Source organism: Chiroxiphia lanceolata, chromosome 3, assembly GCF_009829145.1.
Source record: "Chiroxiphia lanceolata isolate bChiLan1 chromosome 3, bChiLan1.pri, whole genome shotgun sequence".
Classification (NCBI taxonomy): domain Eukaryota; kingdom Metazoa; phylum Chordata; class Aves; order Passeriformes; family Pipridae; genus Chiroxiphia; species Chiroxiphia lanceolata.
Window position 1 is genome coordinate 50,523,249 of NC_045639.1, and position 17,419 is coordinate 50,540,667.

The following is a 17,419-nucleotide window of genomic DNA, read 5'->3' on the forward strand; positions in this document are numbered from 1 at the left end:
CATCAGGACACTCCAGCATCCATAATACAGATCACAGCTGTGCTGGTAAACAAAGCCTGGAAAGGGGCAGTGCTTTTACTGCAGAGAAAACCTGGCGCTTCTGATGTCAGGAATGTGAAATACATGTCATTGTGTGGCAAAAGATTGTAGGTTCATATGAAAGCATACCTGGCCTTTATCTTAAACCCTGAGTGGATGAACAAGAAGTGAGGAGGATTAGATTAGTGCCAGCCCAGTTGTTTCAGTGATCCTACATCAGTTTACCCTCAAAAGGAATATTAAAAATCTCTTTTTGACTTAATGTCAGCTGCTCACTTGTTAAAGCTGCAGGATTTTTCACATGAATTTACATTGCTTTTACTGTACAGATGTTTCTTGGGCCATATTAATCAAATACTGTTTTCAGAATTATGAGAAGGTCCCAGTTACACTTTTGTGTTAGGTTTTGATACTTATCTCAGGGAACATTTTCTGACTCACTGTATTCATTAGTCTTGCAAAGAAATGTTAAGTTTCTTCAGTGGGAGTTAATGTCCATTCAGCTTTGTATGAAAGTGAGAAAAGAGGAATAGTTCTCAGTTACTAATGATTTTTTAGATCATATGTAGGTGTTTCTACCTTCCATGTATCTGCCTTCCATCTAATCCTTCCATCAAGCACAAGCTGGATGGGACATAATTTAAAGTATTGTTGGGGCAATATTTCAGATTTCAAAAAATTTATTAATTCATTGCAGGTCTCCAGGTTCTTATGGAAGCCAAAAATATATATCCTGAAAACATCTCTGCTGATGTCTAGGGTAAAAGCACAATAAGCCTTTAAAGAAATTCAATGTATAATTCATGATAAAAAACCTTATTGGGATTATAGGAGGGGGCACACTGCCTGTGCTATTTACATATCCACATTAAGATTTCTTAGTAGTATTCATAGCACTGAGAATGGGGGGCTGGTTAGCTGAATATAAAAATTCAGGTCTTGACCATAAATCTTCTGGTATGTATTTAAGGCAAGCCCTGAATATGCTTTGGGGAGCAGGGGGAATGGATTGTTTGTATCCCAGTTGGCACCTGTTGTGTTGTTTTCTTTAGTGATTCCTCACCAGATGATTTACTTCCTAGCCCATGAACTTCTGATGTGCTTATAAAATCTGATTTACATAAGCGTGATACAGAGTAGGGAGCAGGAATGTACTTTGAAAGGCTTGCAGACCTAAATGTGACACTGATGAAGTTAGATGTGAGGGCTGAAGTTCTGGGAGGAGCTTTTCTCTGATGAGGTCTCAGGTGTGGATGCTACGGCTGGAGGCCTGTACCCTGCACTGCCCTGGGAGAGCAGAGGATGGTCTCCATGTATTCCATGCTGCCAAGCATGTCTGTCTTGTGGAATGTTCTCTGTTATATTTTATTTACTTGATAAAATATAGATTTGTTTAATTGTTGGTTTGATATTGATACATATCAAGTCTAAAGCATTATAAAAGCACATGTCTAAATAACAATGAAGATTGATTCCGCAAAGATGAAATCCTTCCATCTTTGCTTTTGTTGTCTTGCACTTTTTTTTTTTCCTTGTATGTCTCTGGAGTCAGTGGGTCTGCTTACAGAACAAGACTCTATTAGCCTAGATAAGGGTAGTGCAATTCAATCCCACTTGCAGGTATATTTATTATTGCAGTAAAGTAAAGCTAGAAATGGAATACAGTTCCTCAGGGTTGAGTAGCTTTGAGAAGTCTTTGAAAAATGATAAATAGCTTCTAATTAGATGAACGATGTTTCATGAAAATGATAAATACTTTCTAATAAACCCTTTTCTCCATGGAGGTTTCTACAGTAGGTTCAATTTTGAACATCTGAGAAATTTACAGAATTGTAACCAGAAGTATGTTCATATATTGAGTAAGCTGTGTGAATTGCAGTTTGTTTGTTTGTGCCAGTCATTGAATGAAGCAAAATTTAAAAAAAAAAATATTGTCTCGATTTTATTTATTCTGGCTACTTCAGTTTTCCTCCAGGGTGTAGTTAGAAGAAAGAAGAGCCTGAAAATAATCTCCTGAATATTTTAAATATTACTCAGTATGAAAGTTGATCCATGTGTCCCACTTTGAATTATACAGTAATCTCAGTATAATAATTGTGGACTTTGCAGCAGGAGAAAAAAAAAAAGTGGGTTTTTTGCATTCTAGGACAAAATAACGTTTTTTTCCCCATCCTGAACCTTTCTAATGATATTTAGAAGTAGATAAATTGACCATTAGAAGTAGATAAATTGACCAATAGATGACTTTTAGGATATTTGGTATAGCCTCAGCACAATTCTTTGCCCCTGAGATGACTATAAAAATAGGAGATAAAGAAAATTGTTGTTAGTAGAGAAGGAAAATGCAGTATTTTTTTTCTTTCCTCCCCCACAGGACATTAATGTATGTATCCTTGAAAACTACCCTGAATGTTCCAATCCCAGGTTATTTTACATCATACCATATTTCTGTGGACAGCATCCAAGATGCAGGTAAATATATGCAAGGTTTTCCAATTTGTTCAGCAATAGTTATTGCCAACATTTTGTCAGAAACTGGTGATAAAGAGGCGACGGTTACTTGAAGTACAAGAGAAAAATGTAAGTACAATAAATGTAGCACTGTATGTCATAACTGCATGCATATATTTTGAAGTAAGGAGGGTAATGCAAATGTAGCATTATTCTTTCTTCTTGGTTTATAACATGAATAATTCATCAAATCTGAATGTATTCACGTGGATTTTTTTTCTGGGTTGGCAAGGTGAGAATGGTAGTTACTATATGTGCTCATTACTCATTTTATCTACACTGTAATTTTGTAATAGATCTTTTTGATCTGATCAGATGCTTGTATCAGGTCTACATATGAGGAATTACAGGTTTCTCTGTCCATGTAAGAAACAGTAATCATGTTTAAATCTGTGTAAAATGCAGCCTTCTACTGCTGTAGTTGAGCTAGCTCATTTTTAACGTCTGTGTATGCCATTGTCATATTGCTATGTTAGTGATACTATAGTAAACTTTTATGCAATAATATGTGAATAATTGTAAATACTTTCTTGTTTTCAAATACTTCTATATTGTTGTTCACAACATGTTCGTTATTAAGTTTGTTCAACTTCAAGGTGTTCTGTTTCTTTATTGTTCGGGCTTCTCCATAATGAAACAACTGCACATTTTTCAACATTTCTTTCAACAGCCATACGTTTTATAGCAGTAATAACAAGTGAAAGTGTGTTCCTTCTTAGATCTTAGTTTCTAAGTATCTGTGTTGTAAAATCCTGCCTTTTTTTTTTTTGGCATAAGTGAAGTTATGTTTAAAAAACAAAACAGATTAATGACTTCATTTTCATTACACACATTACACACATTTTTTTCTTAACATATTGTTTGCAAATGTTTATGATTGCACATTTAACTTGTGTGCATGAGTAATCCCATTAACAGCAGTCACATACCTGAATATTTTCATGGCATATCTCCATGAGGTTCCCAAGCAGTATCTTGAAGTACTGTTTTGTAGCTTGTTATAGTTCTGTCTCCTATCATGCCCTTGCATTTCCTTCAGCTACTTCTTAGTCTCACAAGGAGCTGCAAAGAGGAGGCTGATAGTGTTTTTTAGGACACTTTGCTCTTCCAGGATATGGATCAGTGCACAGAAGGTGGTAGAGCATGAAAAGCCTGCTATAAATCTGCTCTAGTAGGAGTGTAAAGCAATAAGCTTTTTCACGTCATCGAAAGAGCTTCAGACAAATGTTTTTAAATTTACTATTGCGTAGAGTTCACAATAGACTAATGAAATCAGGGAAGGGGTGTGATTTCCAGCCACTCACATGTAGCATATGTGACTCAGATGTTCATCATAGCAGCTGGATCCTGTAAAAAAAGCTGATTCCTTTAATTTGAAACACTGGCATTATATCCCATATCAATATGAATGATGACTGCTACTCCCAGGACATAACTAATATGAGTTAATATAGGGGATTTAGGATTCATATAGTTATCTAACCAAATTGTCCTTCTGGAAAGTATGAAAGAAGCATAAAGATGTACTGTAGTCCTGCCAGCTTCTCCCGCTGAGAGGAAAGGTAGTAGAACCCTAAACTGATCTTCAAAACCAGTTGTCAGTCAGAGCAAACAAATACAAGTCCTGTATTAGAGCTGCAGGGCAGTCAGGGGTAATGGCAGGGAAAGAGAAGCTCACGGAACTTCGGCAGACATTAAAGGTGAAAAAGAGACCTGTAGTCTCCTGTGTAGGATTCACCAAGTAACAGCAGGCAGTGGTTGCTCACAACAGTTCTCCTGATGTGGTTCTGAGACACTACCACCCCTCACCACATGTCATCACCCAGGGCAGTCATTGCTGCCATCAGAAGGGGTCATGCTTCTGAGTTAAAATACCGGAGTTCACAAGTTTGAGCTTATAAACAACTTGGCAACAGATGTCTTCAAAATGAAGTACTTTCACACAGTGATTAGTCTGCTTTTAATGTGATCGTGTTTTTCCATGCCAAACCAATTCCAGAGGTTGTGTGGAAAAACTCAATAAGCTACTCAGGTTTGGTGGGGTTTCTTTTATGTTCTGTTGGAAGTACAGCTCTGAAAATTTTTTTTAATTCACTTGTGTTCTTGGCTAGAATTTCTGAAGTAAATGCATATTTAAACTTTTCTTTTTCCCTTCTACATCTATCTCCCTCCATCAATTTCATACAGGGAGCCTGGTGAATGGGCCCTTGAAAGAGCAAAGCTGAACGTTAATGAAAATTTTCTGCTTGTGGGCATTCTGGAGGAGTTGGAGGATGTGCTGCTTTTATTAGAAAGATTCTTACCTCATTATTTCAAGGATGTGCTTAGCATCTACAAAAACCCAGGTAACTTTTTCCATTAAAATGCTATTCTTACAGAAACTTTGGCAAAATCTGCGTGGCTGCTGAAAGGTACGTGTTTCTATCTTGTTTAGTCAATGAAGAGATTTATCTTCCTTTTAGGGAGCAGATTTGATTAATGGGGAAGGTCACATATTCTGCTTTTATCTTTAATGTTACTGTGTGGTTTTCATTCTTGGGCATACACTTGTTGCTCAGTGATCTTGCCATATGCCAGAAAGCTTTCCATTTACCACTGGAGTGGCTTTTTCTTTTTTTAATTCTATCATACTCAGCTCTGAAGTAATACTATCAAAATATTCTTAAAATGGTGTCAGCAATATCTACCTAAGTCAATCTTCAAGAAATTGTTTGGGGAGCTGGACACTTTGGAGATTCTCCAGTACCGCTGCCATTTATTTTCCCTTGGCTTTGACTAAGAGTTGAAATGAAATGAACCTTCAGTTAAACTGAGTTTAGGTGAAGTACTAATAAGAATACGTATTTACAGCACTATAAGTACAAAACATACAGAGAAAAAAGACTTAGGAGGCTTGAGTAGGAAATGAAAACAGAGAATACTCAATCTACTCCTTAATTTGCACACGCAGCCAATCTGAAAGGCTTCTCTCTGTGTCAGTTCATCCCTCCCAACACTTATTTATTGCTGAGTTCTTTAAAAGGCAGTCTTGTGTCTTATGCCTAAAAATAAATTCGATGCTTCTGAAGGACTGTGCATGTCATTCCAGCAGAATTAATTTCCTGCTTACATTTGACTGGTGCATCAACACTGTATGAACCAGGCAGGGGTAAAACTTCCCTTCTTGCTTGGTGACTCGAATGCATTCATGTCAGTGTGAAATGCCTACAGTGGTTAAATGTGTGTTTTGTACCAAGTTGAATATTAAAAGCACATGGAACAAAGATGGAATTTTATTTGTAATGCGTGCAGCTGATGGCTGGCTTCTGACTGAGAGTAGCTTTTACAGTAGTCAGTCACTTTGGAGAAACTATGGGTTTCTGTCCCTAACCAAGAGTTATGCATGACTGTCCACCAAACTCTTCTTCTAGGATGCATCTTTGAAAATTTTGTATTTGGCAATGATACAGATACTTCAGAGAAAGTGTAATATTGCTTCTCTGAACATCATTTCAGTGGGTCATTATCTACTTACAATAAGGCAGTTAAGGCAACTCTTTGGAAAGTGGAAGTTTAACTTTCTTATGGTAGTATATCCAGCCATAGAGCAATTTTGCCCAATAAGAGACATCAGGAGAGTATAGTATGGTACTGACATGAGAGCAATGCCCAGTTTTGGATCAGTTATTTCTCTTTTCTTCATAAATTAAAAAATAAAAATACTGTTGTTTGTAGTATGTGGAAGTCATCGTAAAGGTTTGCACAGTTTGGTCTTTAAGGTTTTACCACAGGGATATTAGGTGAGAGAGAGGCAGGGGGATCAGTAGAAGGACATGGTCTCTCTGCCATCAGCAGACTTTTCTTTGAGAATTTGTAGGACTTCCTCAGCTGTTCTGTGCACCATAGATTTTCATTTCTCTTACAATGGGGGAAGCTAATAAGCAGCACACAAGGTTTTGGTTTTCATCAGGGTGCCCTAGACATTGTCAGGTGGGAAGTAAGCAATCTGTGAAAATCATTAAGTGCTGGTTAATCTTTCTCTGCTCTGTGTATATTCCAGGAGGAATGTATTGGTATCTGGAGGAAATTTGATCACCTCTTTCAGGACAGTGATTTCCTCTGAGATTTCATGTGTAAGATTAGACTGGTGTCATATCTAAAGATTCACCACTTTCCTTCAGTATTTCCTATGTGTATTAAACTTTTGTTTTATCTTTTCCATTCACTTATTGACAATGAAGATTAGAAAGAAAATAGTTTCCTTGTGTTAACTCTGTCCTCCTCTTTTCATACATGCATATGTTTGGGGCTTTTTTCCAATCACAATTATTTTCAGGTTATTTCTGAGTTGGTGCTGATGCTTACAAAATACTTAACAGAAAAATAAAAAATATTGAAGTGTTGTGTAAGAAATCCTGTATTGTGCTCCTCAGGGCATCTTAGCCCTGATCTACAACACCCTCTGCTGTTGCATCATGAAGTGCTTGAAAGAGGAGATGTTATTCTGCCAGTTGTGTGGTAATTCCACAAAACAACAGATACTTTGGGTTAAAACTGACCTTTGGTTGCAACTAATACTTGCAGATTACATCTATAATATTTACAGTATTGTCTACTGATCTGCTGCTCCATCTGAGATTCTTTTATGGCAGTCTTTCCTGTTTCCATATAAGGAAAGTAAAGTTTTTCTGGAACTTATCTTTTGTAAGTTGAATACAATGAGATGAGAAAATCACAGTGAAGGACCACATACAGAAAGGTGATTCACTTCTAGGTCTGTGAATCTCTGCACCAGAGTCCACTGCAATAAGCAGTTCTGGATTAGACACAATTCAAAAACTGGACTGGGAGAGCTGCCTTGAAGCAAAAAGTAGCTGAAGCAAGACAATTTCCATCCAGTGTTGCTTTAGTGGATTACATAGATTAGAAATCAGAGTAGGAAATTGGCAATTGCTGTCCCACCAATGTCATAAATCTAAACCACATTAAAAGCACCTACCTCTTGCTATAGGAAGCAAACTGCTGGATGTTATCAAACCTATAAAATCACATGGGCATTTAAGATATGTCTGCGGGAGTTGTGGGTTAAACTCCTGCTTCCCAAAGTTGGGACCCTCCTCGCCTGTTACAGGTGCTTTGGGTCGTCACCAGATCACTATGGCTCCCATCCAGGCAAACTTCTTGTTGGGAACCTTCAGTGTAGTTGATGCTATAGAAATCAGGAAATCTAGAAACTTTTTCTAAGCTCTGTTTCTTTCAACCATGCAATCCATATTCAAAGTTCTTTGTTTCTTTTGTATCATCTGAGACACTACAATAGCATTTATTAAGAAACTCATTCTCAGTGTTCTCCCAGCTAGGAAACAAAGGCTGTAGTCATTTTATCTTCAAAACTACTTTGCTGCTATTGTTCTGAAGCAGAAGATCAGTAAAACTATGGCTCTATGATCTGGTAGATAGTGGGACATTTTCATCAGAGAGCACAGAAATGTGATTGCAAGTATATATATCTGTATATGTAATGACACAGATAACTGGTAAATGCAATATTACTTGAGTGCTTTTCTCAGTGATGCTAATGATTTGTCTTACATAAGCTGGCAGAAGAAAACTGTGAAGAAAGGTAAAATATTTTGAAAAAAGGTGGCAGTTCTGCCTGAGAGAAAATTTTTGTGTCAGAGGACACTAGGAAGCTAACTTTCTTTATTGCATTAATAAAATGGTTGCCTTAAGCTAATCCATATGCCAGATATTTTTACTTGTGTGTTTTATAACCATGTGCAAGAAAATGTGAAAGCTCTTTGTGGTGCTAAAGTTTTCATTGGAACAAATCTGGTTTTATCTTATACAATACTTTAGAGCTCCATACCTCCTGTTTTTCTGCTTCTCCACTCTCTCCTTGAAATTAAGCATTTTCTTAATGTTGATACCAAGTCAAGAATTGCAAAGGACTCTCTTTTTTTTGTCTTGTCCAAAGTCTTGTCCAAAATGACAAACTTGTCCTGCCTTGACAGCCAGAACTGCCTTTCACCAATTGGCCTTTGATCAAAAGGGCATGGATGGGGGCAGCAGATAGATTGTAGAATAGATAGATGGATCAATAGATGGGTAGAATAAATGAAGAAAAAAAAAACATATTACTGTGTTTAATAGCTTTCTTTGCTAACACAGTGAAATATGCTGAAAATTCTGTCTTTGCTTCCCAGCACTGAAGCAGATAGGATCTAATTGTAGAGCCTTGGATTATATTTACTTCAAAATTTAGAAGTATTCCTTAACTCTTTGAGAGACCTGAAATACTTATAACAAAACTTTACATGTAAAATCTCTCCTCACTCTCAGGAGCACAGCTGTAGGGAAAAAAAAGTTGATCAGTCCCATTCATTTTTGCTGTCTGTAGTCACTATAACTCACTTTTAGTAGTGAGCTACTTACTGGTAGCCAGAATGCAGAGAATACATACTCAGTTTATTTTGAAATGGGCACATGTGTTGCATATCTTTGTGTTTTTAAGAGGCAGAAAATGTGCACTATACTCAGCAAAACAGAATTTACTTCTACCTTATCAACTTCTGTGGCATGGGGTAAAAGTTAATAGCACCTAATGTAAAAGAATAGGCAATAAAATGTTTTTTTATCACCTCAGAAATAACGCATATCCTCTCACCTCTCTGCTGGAGTTCATAAATTTTCTTTGGTACTAGAAGCCCTATAAAAATACTTCTTCCCAAAACCAGAAAAAAAATATAAATATTTTTTTCCTGAAAGTTGCATTTTGCGTGGAGAAGGCAAAAAAAACCTCTACAGCAAAAAGACTGACTTAATCTTTTCAAACAGTGAATTTTATTGAGTGCAAAGAAATAATTCATGCTGTCAGCTGAAAGAAAATATATTGTTCAGGTGAACTAAAATGTGGGGGTTTTAAAAATGCAATGAAAATCTGATTCTTGGAAGAATCGCATTTACAGAGAATGTTTTAAACTGTAGTAGTAATATTATCCCAGGTGATATAAACCTGCTCATTTTTTAAAACCATTCTCTTCATGAATGCTAGTGGCACAGTGTTGACATTTTCTATTGATAAACTTCCCCTTCTCTTTAAACCCAGTAAGGAGAGAGACGGTTGCATTTGTCTTTATTGTAAGGCTAAGGTCCTGTGAGGCAGGACCTTTTTTGATCGAGTTAGGAAAAGGGTCACATCAGCCTCAGCAGTCTTTACACTGTGCTGAAGATCGCTCCTGTGCTGGGTCAGCACTGAAGGGGGATATGCCTTCAGATGGCTCTTCTGCTGGAAGTGGAGAAGAGCATTTTCCCACTCTTTGTGAAAATAAAACTCTTTACAAGTTGGAGAAAGCTGAGAGAGGCTTTTCCTTCTTACACCGTCTTGTGTGTAAATTCTTGTAGCAGCTGTTCTCCCACCCTGCTCTTGGGCTGCACTGACAACATGTGGATGCTCTGCATTTGGAAGTGTTCAGGAACCAAGGGTTTTTTTCCCTCTGAGGAACTGCAGTGGGTGTCTTTGCAGGCACAACCTCCAAGAGCAGAAACTCTGAGCAAGAAATTGTCATAGAAATCTGACGGAAGGAGGCAGTGCTTTTTGTGGAATGTCTTTAAATAGTGATCATCTTATATTCTGCCTTTGTTCACCACAAAATGAAAGGAAATAAGAAATTAGGGCAAATGTTCTGAGGCTTCTTAATCTGCTGGCTTCTTGTGATCTGTATTTTATGGAGAGGTGGTTGGGACTGGTATGTGGAAACATTACATACAGTGGCTCAACTCTTGTGCAGAAGTGCACAACCCTTCTCTCTCCTACAAGGACCTGCACTCTTGATGTGAGAATAAAATCATTTTGGATTAGTTTCAATTTAAATGCTGAGGGGTTTGGGTTTTTTGGGGTTTTTTTGCATCACTTCTTTACATCTGCTACTTTCTTCAAACAGAATTCAGGAAAACTTTGAACACATTCAAATGTTCAAAAACTTCGGGGACTCCAAACACACTGTCTTTTGTTTTGTCTCACACTCTAAAACAACTTTGTGTTTTCCCTAAATAATACTCTGAAGAGGGATTACTGACTAATAAAAATTTTCTACAGAAGAGAAAAGTTCTAAATTTCACGTGGAGGTAAAATATGAGGTTGGACTTGGGAAGTAACTGTCTGTGTAACACTTCCATAGCACATTGCCATCCATGATGTAAAGCACAATGAATGTGCGACCTGAGAAGTTTTGACCAGCAGGTGGTGTGATCTACCCGCTTGTTCAGCGCTTCCAGGGCACTCGAGCGTTGTGCCAGTGCTAATGGGGATTTACATTCTACCTTGATGGCATTTTCTTCTTTATCACCCAACATCCTGTTCTGAAAATAGAAAACATGAACAAGCTGTTCTTTTCTTCTCCTTCTGAAGTCTGAACTTTCAAAATTGCATAGAAGAATGCTGTAAAACAATGTGTATGCTAAAACAGGCAGTTTAAGATCTAGGAAGAGTGTTTAATTGTATGTTTGTTTATTGTAAAAGTAACTCCCCATTCTCTGTGTGCAAGACAGGCAGGGAAAGAGGAAGAGTCACAGTGCATATACCCAAGAACGTTTGTTCCCAATTAGGTCGATAGCATCAAGGACATTCTGTATAGCTAATCTGCTCCTTGATTTGTTTTATAAAGCTGAAGGTAGTATCAAAAGCTGTCGATACCTTATCTAGCTCTGCAGCCATGAAAATACAAGGTTTGGAAAGCAGGGACAAAAACAGACTGCCTGGTCCAGAAGGCCCTGAAGTTGGTGGATACCCCAATCAGTGATAAGCATAGTCAGTGGAAGTATCCTTTCTTTTTCCAGTTCCATAAAAGGAAAATACGTTGTTTTCTGTCTTTCAGAGGTTTCAAACCTCATGGTGAATAAACAGTTTTTAGAATAGGACCTCTTGGAAGGATTTGAGCACTTCTGGGCGTTCTCATAACTCTGTTTTTCGTAACATCCTCTAGGTCTTTTGGAAGATTTGTCTCAGAAGGTAAACTTCTCTGTGGCAAGTTCTGCAGGAAAGATTGACAGCTTATAACAGCTGTGGTTCTTGTTCTGCTGAGGGAGGTGAAGCCACTCCAGACCATGTGTGTGTGGCATGAAAACCATAACTGTAGCACCAAAAGATTTATCCAAGATAGTATCAGTCTCATTGCTAAAATATGATCAGAGTAAAGGGTGGCAAGAGAATTTGGTGTGGCTTTCCAAGCCCACATGGAGCTTGCGTACATACAGGCTCAAATCCATTCTATTTACTCTTCCTTCTTAATGTGCGCTTGTTAGATACAAGTTAGCTCATATGTGCATGGTTGCACAGCAGAACAGTTGCCTTTAAATACGTCTTGTGGCCCAAAAAGAATGGCCTTTTGAGATGAAAAGTGAGGTAGCTGGCAGCCCAGCATGACCTTGACACTCAGTTTGGGTAAATCTACTCCCTGAGCTTACGGTGCAGGGAAGTGCGATTTACATGCCCATCTGCCAAGTGCATTGCTATGGTTCTTCTTTCTCCTAGAGTCAAGAGGAGTGGTTGACTTTGTAAGTACAGCAGCAACAACAACAATAATCACTTAGATCAGTTGAGAAATTTACATATTTCAAATTGGCAGGACGGGATCATGGGCATAGTTCATGAACTGGAGGAATGAGGAATGAGGCTACTGTTGATCCACAGTGCCCCTGCCCAGCACTTCTGGCATTCGAGGAGGTTGGCCGCCTTCCAGGTCTCACCACTGAATATGGCAAAGAAGGATATTGTTTCTCTGCTTGCTAGTTACAATATTGATTTTTAAATCCTTATTTTAGGCTTGGATTTTCATGGAAGTTGAATTTGTAAAGGCTCTGCTCAGAATGAGTTGTAGTGGAAAGTGAAGGCCATGTTCCCTTAAATAATTGTTTGAAAAATGCGGATCAAATGTTCCTCTTCTACTAAAGTTTCTGGACACATGAGCTCATAGGCTGGCTCTGACAAACTACAGTGGATTGTAGAGATAGGCTGAGTTGGTTTTTTTTTGTAGAATTACTTATTCTTTCCCTTCTTTGAGCTGTAATAGATGTGTATACAGAGCTTGTGCTCTGCAGTCTCCTATCTTTTTCCTATTCCTTTCCACCACCTGTTTTGTATTTCTCTTTCCTGTCAAATGGCAAGGTCTTTTCCTGAAGCGAAGCACATTTTACTTCTTTGCATGCTCCTCTGAGCCTCTATCATGAACAGAGCTTCCCTTCTCTAAAATTTTCTGTATAATGCATTTATATCTGTAGTATTATGAAGACTGAGACCACCTAATGCATCATCTTCATCTTTTCCTGCAATTCCAAGACTTCAACCTGTAGATTTTGCATTTCATCCCACCTATTCATGTTGCTTGCATTCAATTTCCTTTCATCAGATCTATTGATGGACCGTCTGGTTTTGTATTATACCCACAAGGATTTGATTTCATACTGTTTTGCAGTAAAAACAAAACTTATTTGTGGTTTAAATCCCAAGGGACTAGTCAGCCAAACCCTTACATCCCACATATCAAGTTTTTTGTGTGCGTCAGATCATTTTGAAGGCTTGGTGCTGGTATCTTCCAAGCAATTGTCATGTTTATCTAATGGACATATCAGTCACTAAAGATGTTATGGTTTATAAGTGGGCTCCTGCTACTCATCTGAGGATGATTCCCTGATGGACCTTTTAAATGTTTCCTGTTCTTAATATCACAAAATGAAAAACCCATGGACAACCAGCTTTGTTAAAGCTCCAGCACAGAGGGAAAGCTGCGTTCAGATACAGCATTAATGATATATCTGAAATAATCTAGGGTCACTGATGACAAAATACCACAAACATTTTAATGACAGTTAAAGCTTGCAATGACAGTTCGTTCCTTCTTGACTAACTTACTAAATAAAATCCTAATACTATTTTAATTGGTATCATTTCAGCTAAACCTCTGCTACTGCTTCTGCTTTAAAAATAGCATTTAAACAAAAATTATAGCAGTAACAGTTTACGCAGATCGCTTCTTTGCCAACTTTGACCTCTATCCAGGCAACAGAAGGCATACAGGAGGAGGTAGATAGCCATTAAATCCCAATTAGTAGGCCTGCTTCTGTTCTGAGCTGCAGTATATTTGAACGGCTCTTCATTTCACCTACATGGAAACAAAGAAATTACACAAGGTGGCTGAGCTGGAATATGAAAAACTTTTATTAATAATAGGACCAAAACAATTGAGAATTTAGCTCAATTTTTGTGTCCCACAGTATATTTTCAGGGTCAGTATTTGGGGAGAAACATCTTTAACTGAAAACTGAGCGTATTCAGCATTGAAGAAACAGGAACAGTATAGAACAGATCACAGAGTTGACTATTCGCCTTGCTTTTAGGAGCATAATCATATTTTCAGTCTTCAAATAAGGCTATTGTACTTTTCCCTCAGACTAAATCATTGTATCAATTACGGGTTAAATTGATTATCCTTATCCCCAAGGCATTTTGCAAGAACAATGTGAGTACCATGAGCCAGTATCTTTGACGGCTCAGAAATGTTTTGAAAAATACTAAAGTTACTACAGAAAAGAAATTTAATTGTAAAAGTACTTTTATGTGTAATTCATGTACAGTAGAGGCAAGCAGCCTTTCCTAAGGAATTACTTGGGTTTTCACATAAACATTACAATTTAAAATCAAGTTTTTACAGTGATACAAATTAGCTGCTATCGTAATTAAAATGATGTAATAATTAAAATGAGGAAAACATGAAAGAGCATAAATTCTGACAAGTTAGATTTGAAATTATAGTAAGGCATTTTCTAGCATATAACTTGCTAAAGGCATTAAAGCTAGCACCAAAAGGTTTTTTTCAGCCACATCAGGGCTAGGTGGCCCACAAGAGTCAGGGAGAGTGAGATGGTGGGTAGCTGGGAGAAGTGACAGGGAGGCACTCTCAGGGAAGAGGCATCCCCAAGGGCCTGTAGAGGAACCAGTTACTCCCAAAGGACACAACGTATTGTGCTCTAAGTCATCTTAAGAACACTTACTACTATTAGAAAAGGAGGGAAAGAATTAGTAGAAGCAATTTCATCAAAGTTCAAGGGTTGTCCCTTGAGGACAAAGTTGTAAGAATTAAAATGAAGTACATATATTAGCAGTGTAGCTCCGAGCTGCTACTCAGGAGTCCTTTTGGTATGTCTCCCAGAATTCATTCCTGAGGGAATAATCAGCTCACTTGAACATACCTTCACACCATGACTGTGGTCCTTTCTCTGAGTCCCTTTGCTTTACCTGCCCTGGAGGCAGTTTATGATGCTGGAGAGCTGACACCTTGCTCTTCCAAGGGTCTTTCTTGGAGCTATGTTCCTTACTTCCTTTCCTTGCTGCAAATTCCTAGCCTTTTTGATCTATCCCTCTTGAAAACTTGTTCTCCAAGAAGCTATGGCAAGAGAAGAGGGTTTTACTAAATATAACTGTGAAAATTCCTTTTTTGTTCTTTTTCTCTGTTCTTGGAGTAGAATCACAAATTTTCAAATGTAGTATGAAAGAGTGTCCTCCTCTCCGCTTCTGTCTAGGCTCATCTCCCCTATCTCCTTTCCGTCTTCCAAACTGCATTCCCGTTGTGTTCTTTTATTAGCCTCTTCTTTCTGGTTGGGATGCTTTTTCTATCTCCAACATTTGCACAATTGTTACTGCACTTTATAAATCTCATCTTTTTAGTTGTACTGTTTGGACTCCATCTGAATAGCTTCTCAATTACTTCCAGATGTCATCTATAATACAGGTAATAGATTTGTTGTTACGGTGTGGCATTTTTTTCCTCTTCAGCCATCTTTACGCCATGGCAGTGTCATGAGTGCTGCTGTCAGAAATAGTATTCACTAGGAATCTCTTTGAAACTGAAATTACCAACTCTGTGGTGTGTCCTGTCATTCAATCAGCAGCTATTTTTTGAAGAACAGGAGGTAGTTAAAATGAATTCCAAGCTTTTAAAGGGCTGAAATGGGCACCTGGATAGCAACAGATGCAAGAATCAAATTTATGTAGTGGTAGGAATTATAATAAAGAATGGAACTAATAGACAGTTGGGAAAAGTCAGTATGGCATTTGTAGAGCATCACAGATCAACTACTTCCTTGGAGGACTCAACAAGCATAGGAGTATGAGATGGTGTGATTTTCAATAAGATCTCTGTCCAAAAGCTCTTCAAGAAAACTGGTTGTCATGATAGGAGAGAGAATGTTCTCCTGCAGGATAAAATTGGTGAAAGAGGTAGGCATTCATTGTTCAATAGTGTCTGCTTACTTTAAATAAGCAGGGAAGTCTTGCAGGGACTGTGCTTCAGCCTGGGATAAATATTCTGTTAAAAAGATGAGGCTGAGGTGATAGAGGTCACTGTCAATATGATATTACCAGGAAGCAACAAGAACAACACTGAAGTGGTTTAGTAATCGTAACAAAGCAAAGCATTAAAATTCAGCTTATGTGCAGTTGAGAAGGTCTGCCCTCGGTGCTCAAGACTGCTGTCTGCAGATGCTCTGGGTCCTGATCTTTGTGCTGGTTGGTAGGAAAGTTCACAGGTTGTCAGATGGGTGAGTATTTTTTTCTGCACAGGAAAGCAGTCTCCTACAGAAGAAATTTTTATACAAAGCTAGATCAAGTCATGGTTCAGTTTTTCCAGATGGTGGAAAATGATGATGCAGGACAGAAAGGCTAAATCCTGGCTGAATCTTAAGAGCAGCTGAAGGAAAGACATTCACATTTGAGGTGCTGCCCTAGCTGCAAAGCAGGGAGTTCACACAACTGTAGTTCTGGTTTACATTTAATTGTAGGTGATTAAGGAGCGTCAGAACGTATCTGCTCTTGTTCTGATTTGTCCATGCTCTTTCAAGTTTGTGTTCAGGGTAGGCAAAAGGTGGTAAGGATGACAGCGAAACCAAAGAAAGGTAATTTTCTGTAGACACACCAGGCCTCATTTGCCAGCTAGACTTACCAGGGGAAGAAAGAAAGTGTTGAGTTGGCTTCTGGTTTTCTAGCAGTGAGCAGCAGCTGTTTTGGTAGCAGTAGCGGCAGCTCATATAACAAATGTTTCATGATGAATGCAAACAAAAGCCAGCCCTGAAATTCCAGCTCCACTATGTACGCATAAAATATAAAACCAGTTCAAAATAACATAACTACTCAACTTTAGGGATTTTATTCCCCCTCTAAATAAATTCCGTATGAGAATTAGTGTTTGGTCTGCTTAGTTCTGGATGAGCCTTGGAGAAAACATTTTTATCATATTGTCTGAGGGCAAAATGTGAGCACAAAAACAGACCAAGAAAAAAATACTTTTAAAAAAAAATGCACGTGCAAAGAGGTGTGTGGTTTGGGTGAAGGTTTTGCGAATGCCAGTCGTGCTTGCTGAATTGAAATTACTGCTGATGTTTGTGAGTTGGCTGAATTCACTTGTCTCCAAAATAGGTCTTGCGAGGAATTCTTTATGCACCTCTGTGCAATTTGGTTTCTGAAGATGACTTGTGGTTTTAAAGGCATCTACATGTTAGAAGAGTGTTATGCCCTCTAGCGTGAATTTCTTTCCAGATAGCTAGTGGGAGGATTTCTAGGGAATGCAAGTTGATGATGAGTGCATACTCAAGGGAAATGAGGGTATTGAAGAGAGAGAAAATATAAATAATTGGAGACTCGTGAGAAATAAAAAAGCTATCCGGGGGGCAGTGTCTTAAATTGTTATCTTCCTCCAATTGCACAAGTTAAAACAGCAAAGAAATAGCAGCATTTACCCATCCCTCCCTGCTCTGCTGTTTGCTGAAAGTCCAGAGGAGCATCTGTTGTCTGCCCACGCAAGCACTCCTGCTCTGTTCTCAGGCCCTGAAATACTTGAGA

At 38.2% G+C, this 17,419-nt stretch overlaps 1 protein-coding gene across 2 annotated transcripts in view; it reads left to right on the forward strand.

The window, feature by feature from the left end:
* Nucleotides 1-17,419, forward strand: part of UST (uronyl 2-sulfotransferase) — a 160,461-nt gene that overhangs the window by 121,673 nt on the left and 21,369 nt on the right. For both annotated transcript variants that reach the window (XM_032681582.1, XM_032681583.1), the window contains exons 6-7: nucleotides 2,414-2,511; nucleotides 4,738-4,895. In XM_032681582.1, the coding sequence (XP_032537473.1) occupies nucleotides 2,414-2,511; nucleotides 4,738-4,895 (256 nt within the window). The remainder of the gene's footprint in view (nucleotides 1-2,413; nucleotides 2,512-4,737; nucleotides 4,896-17,419) is intronic.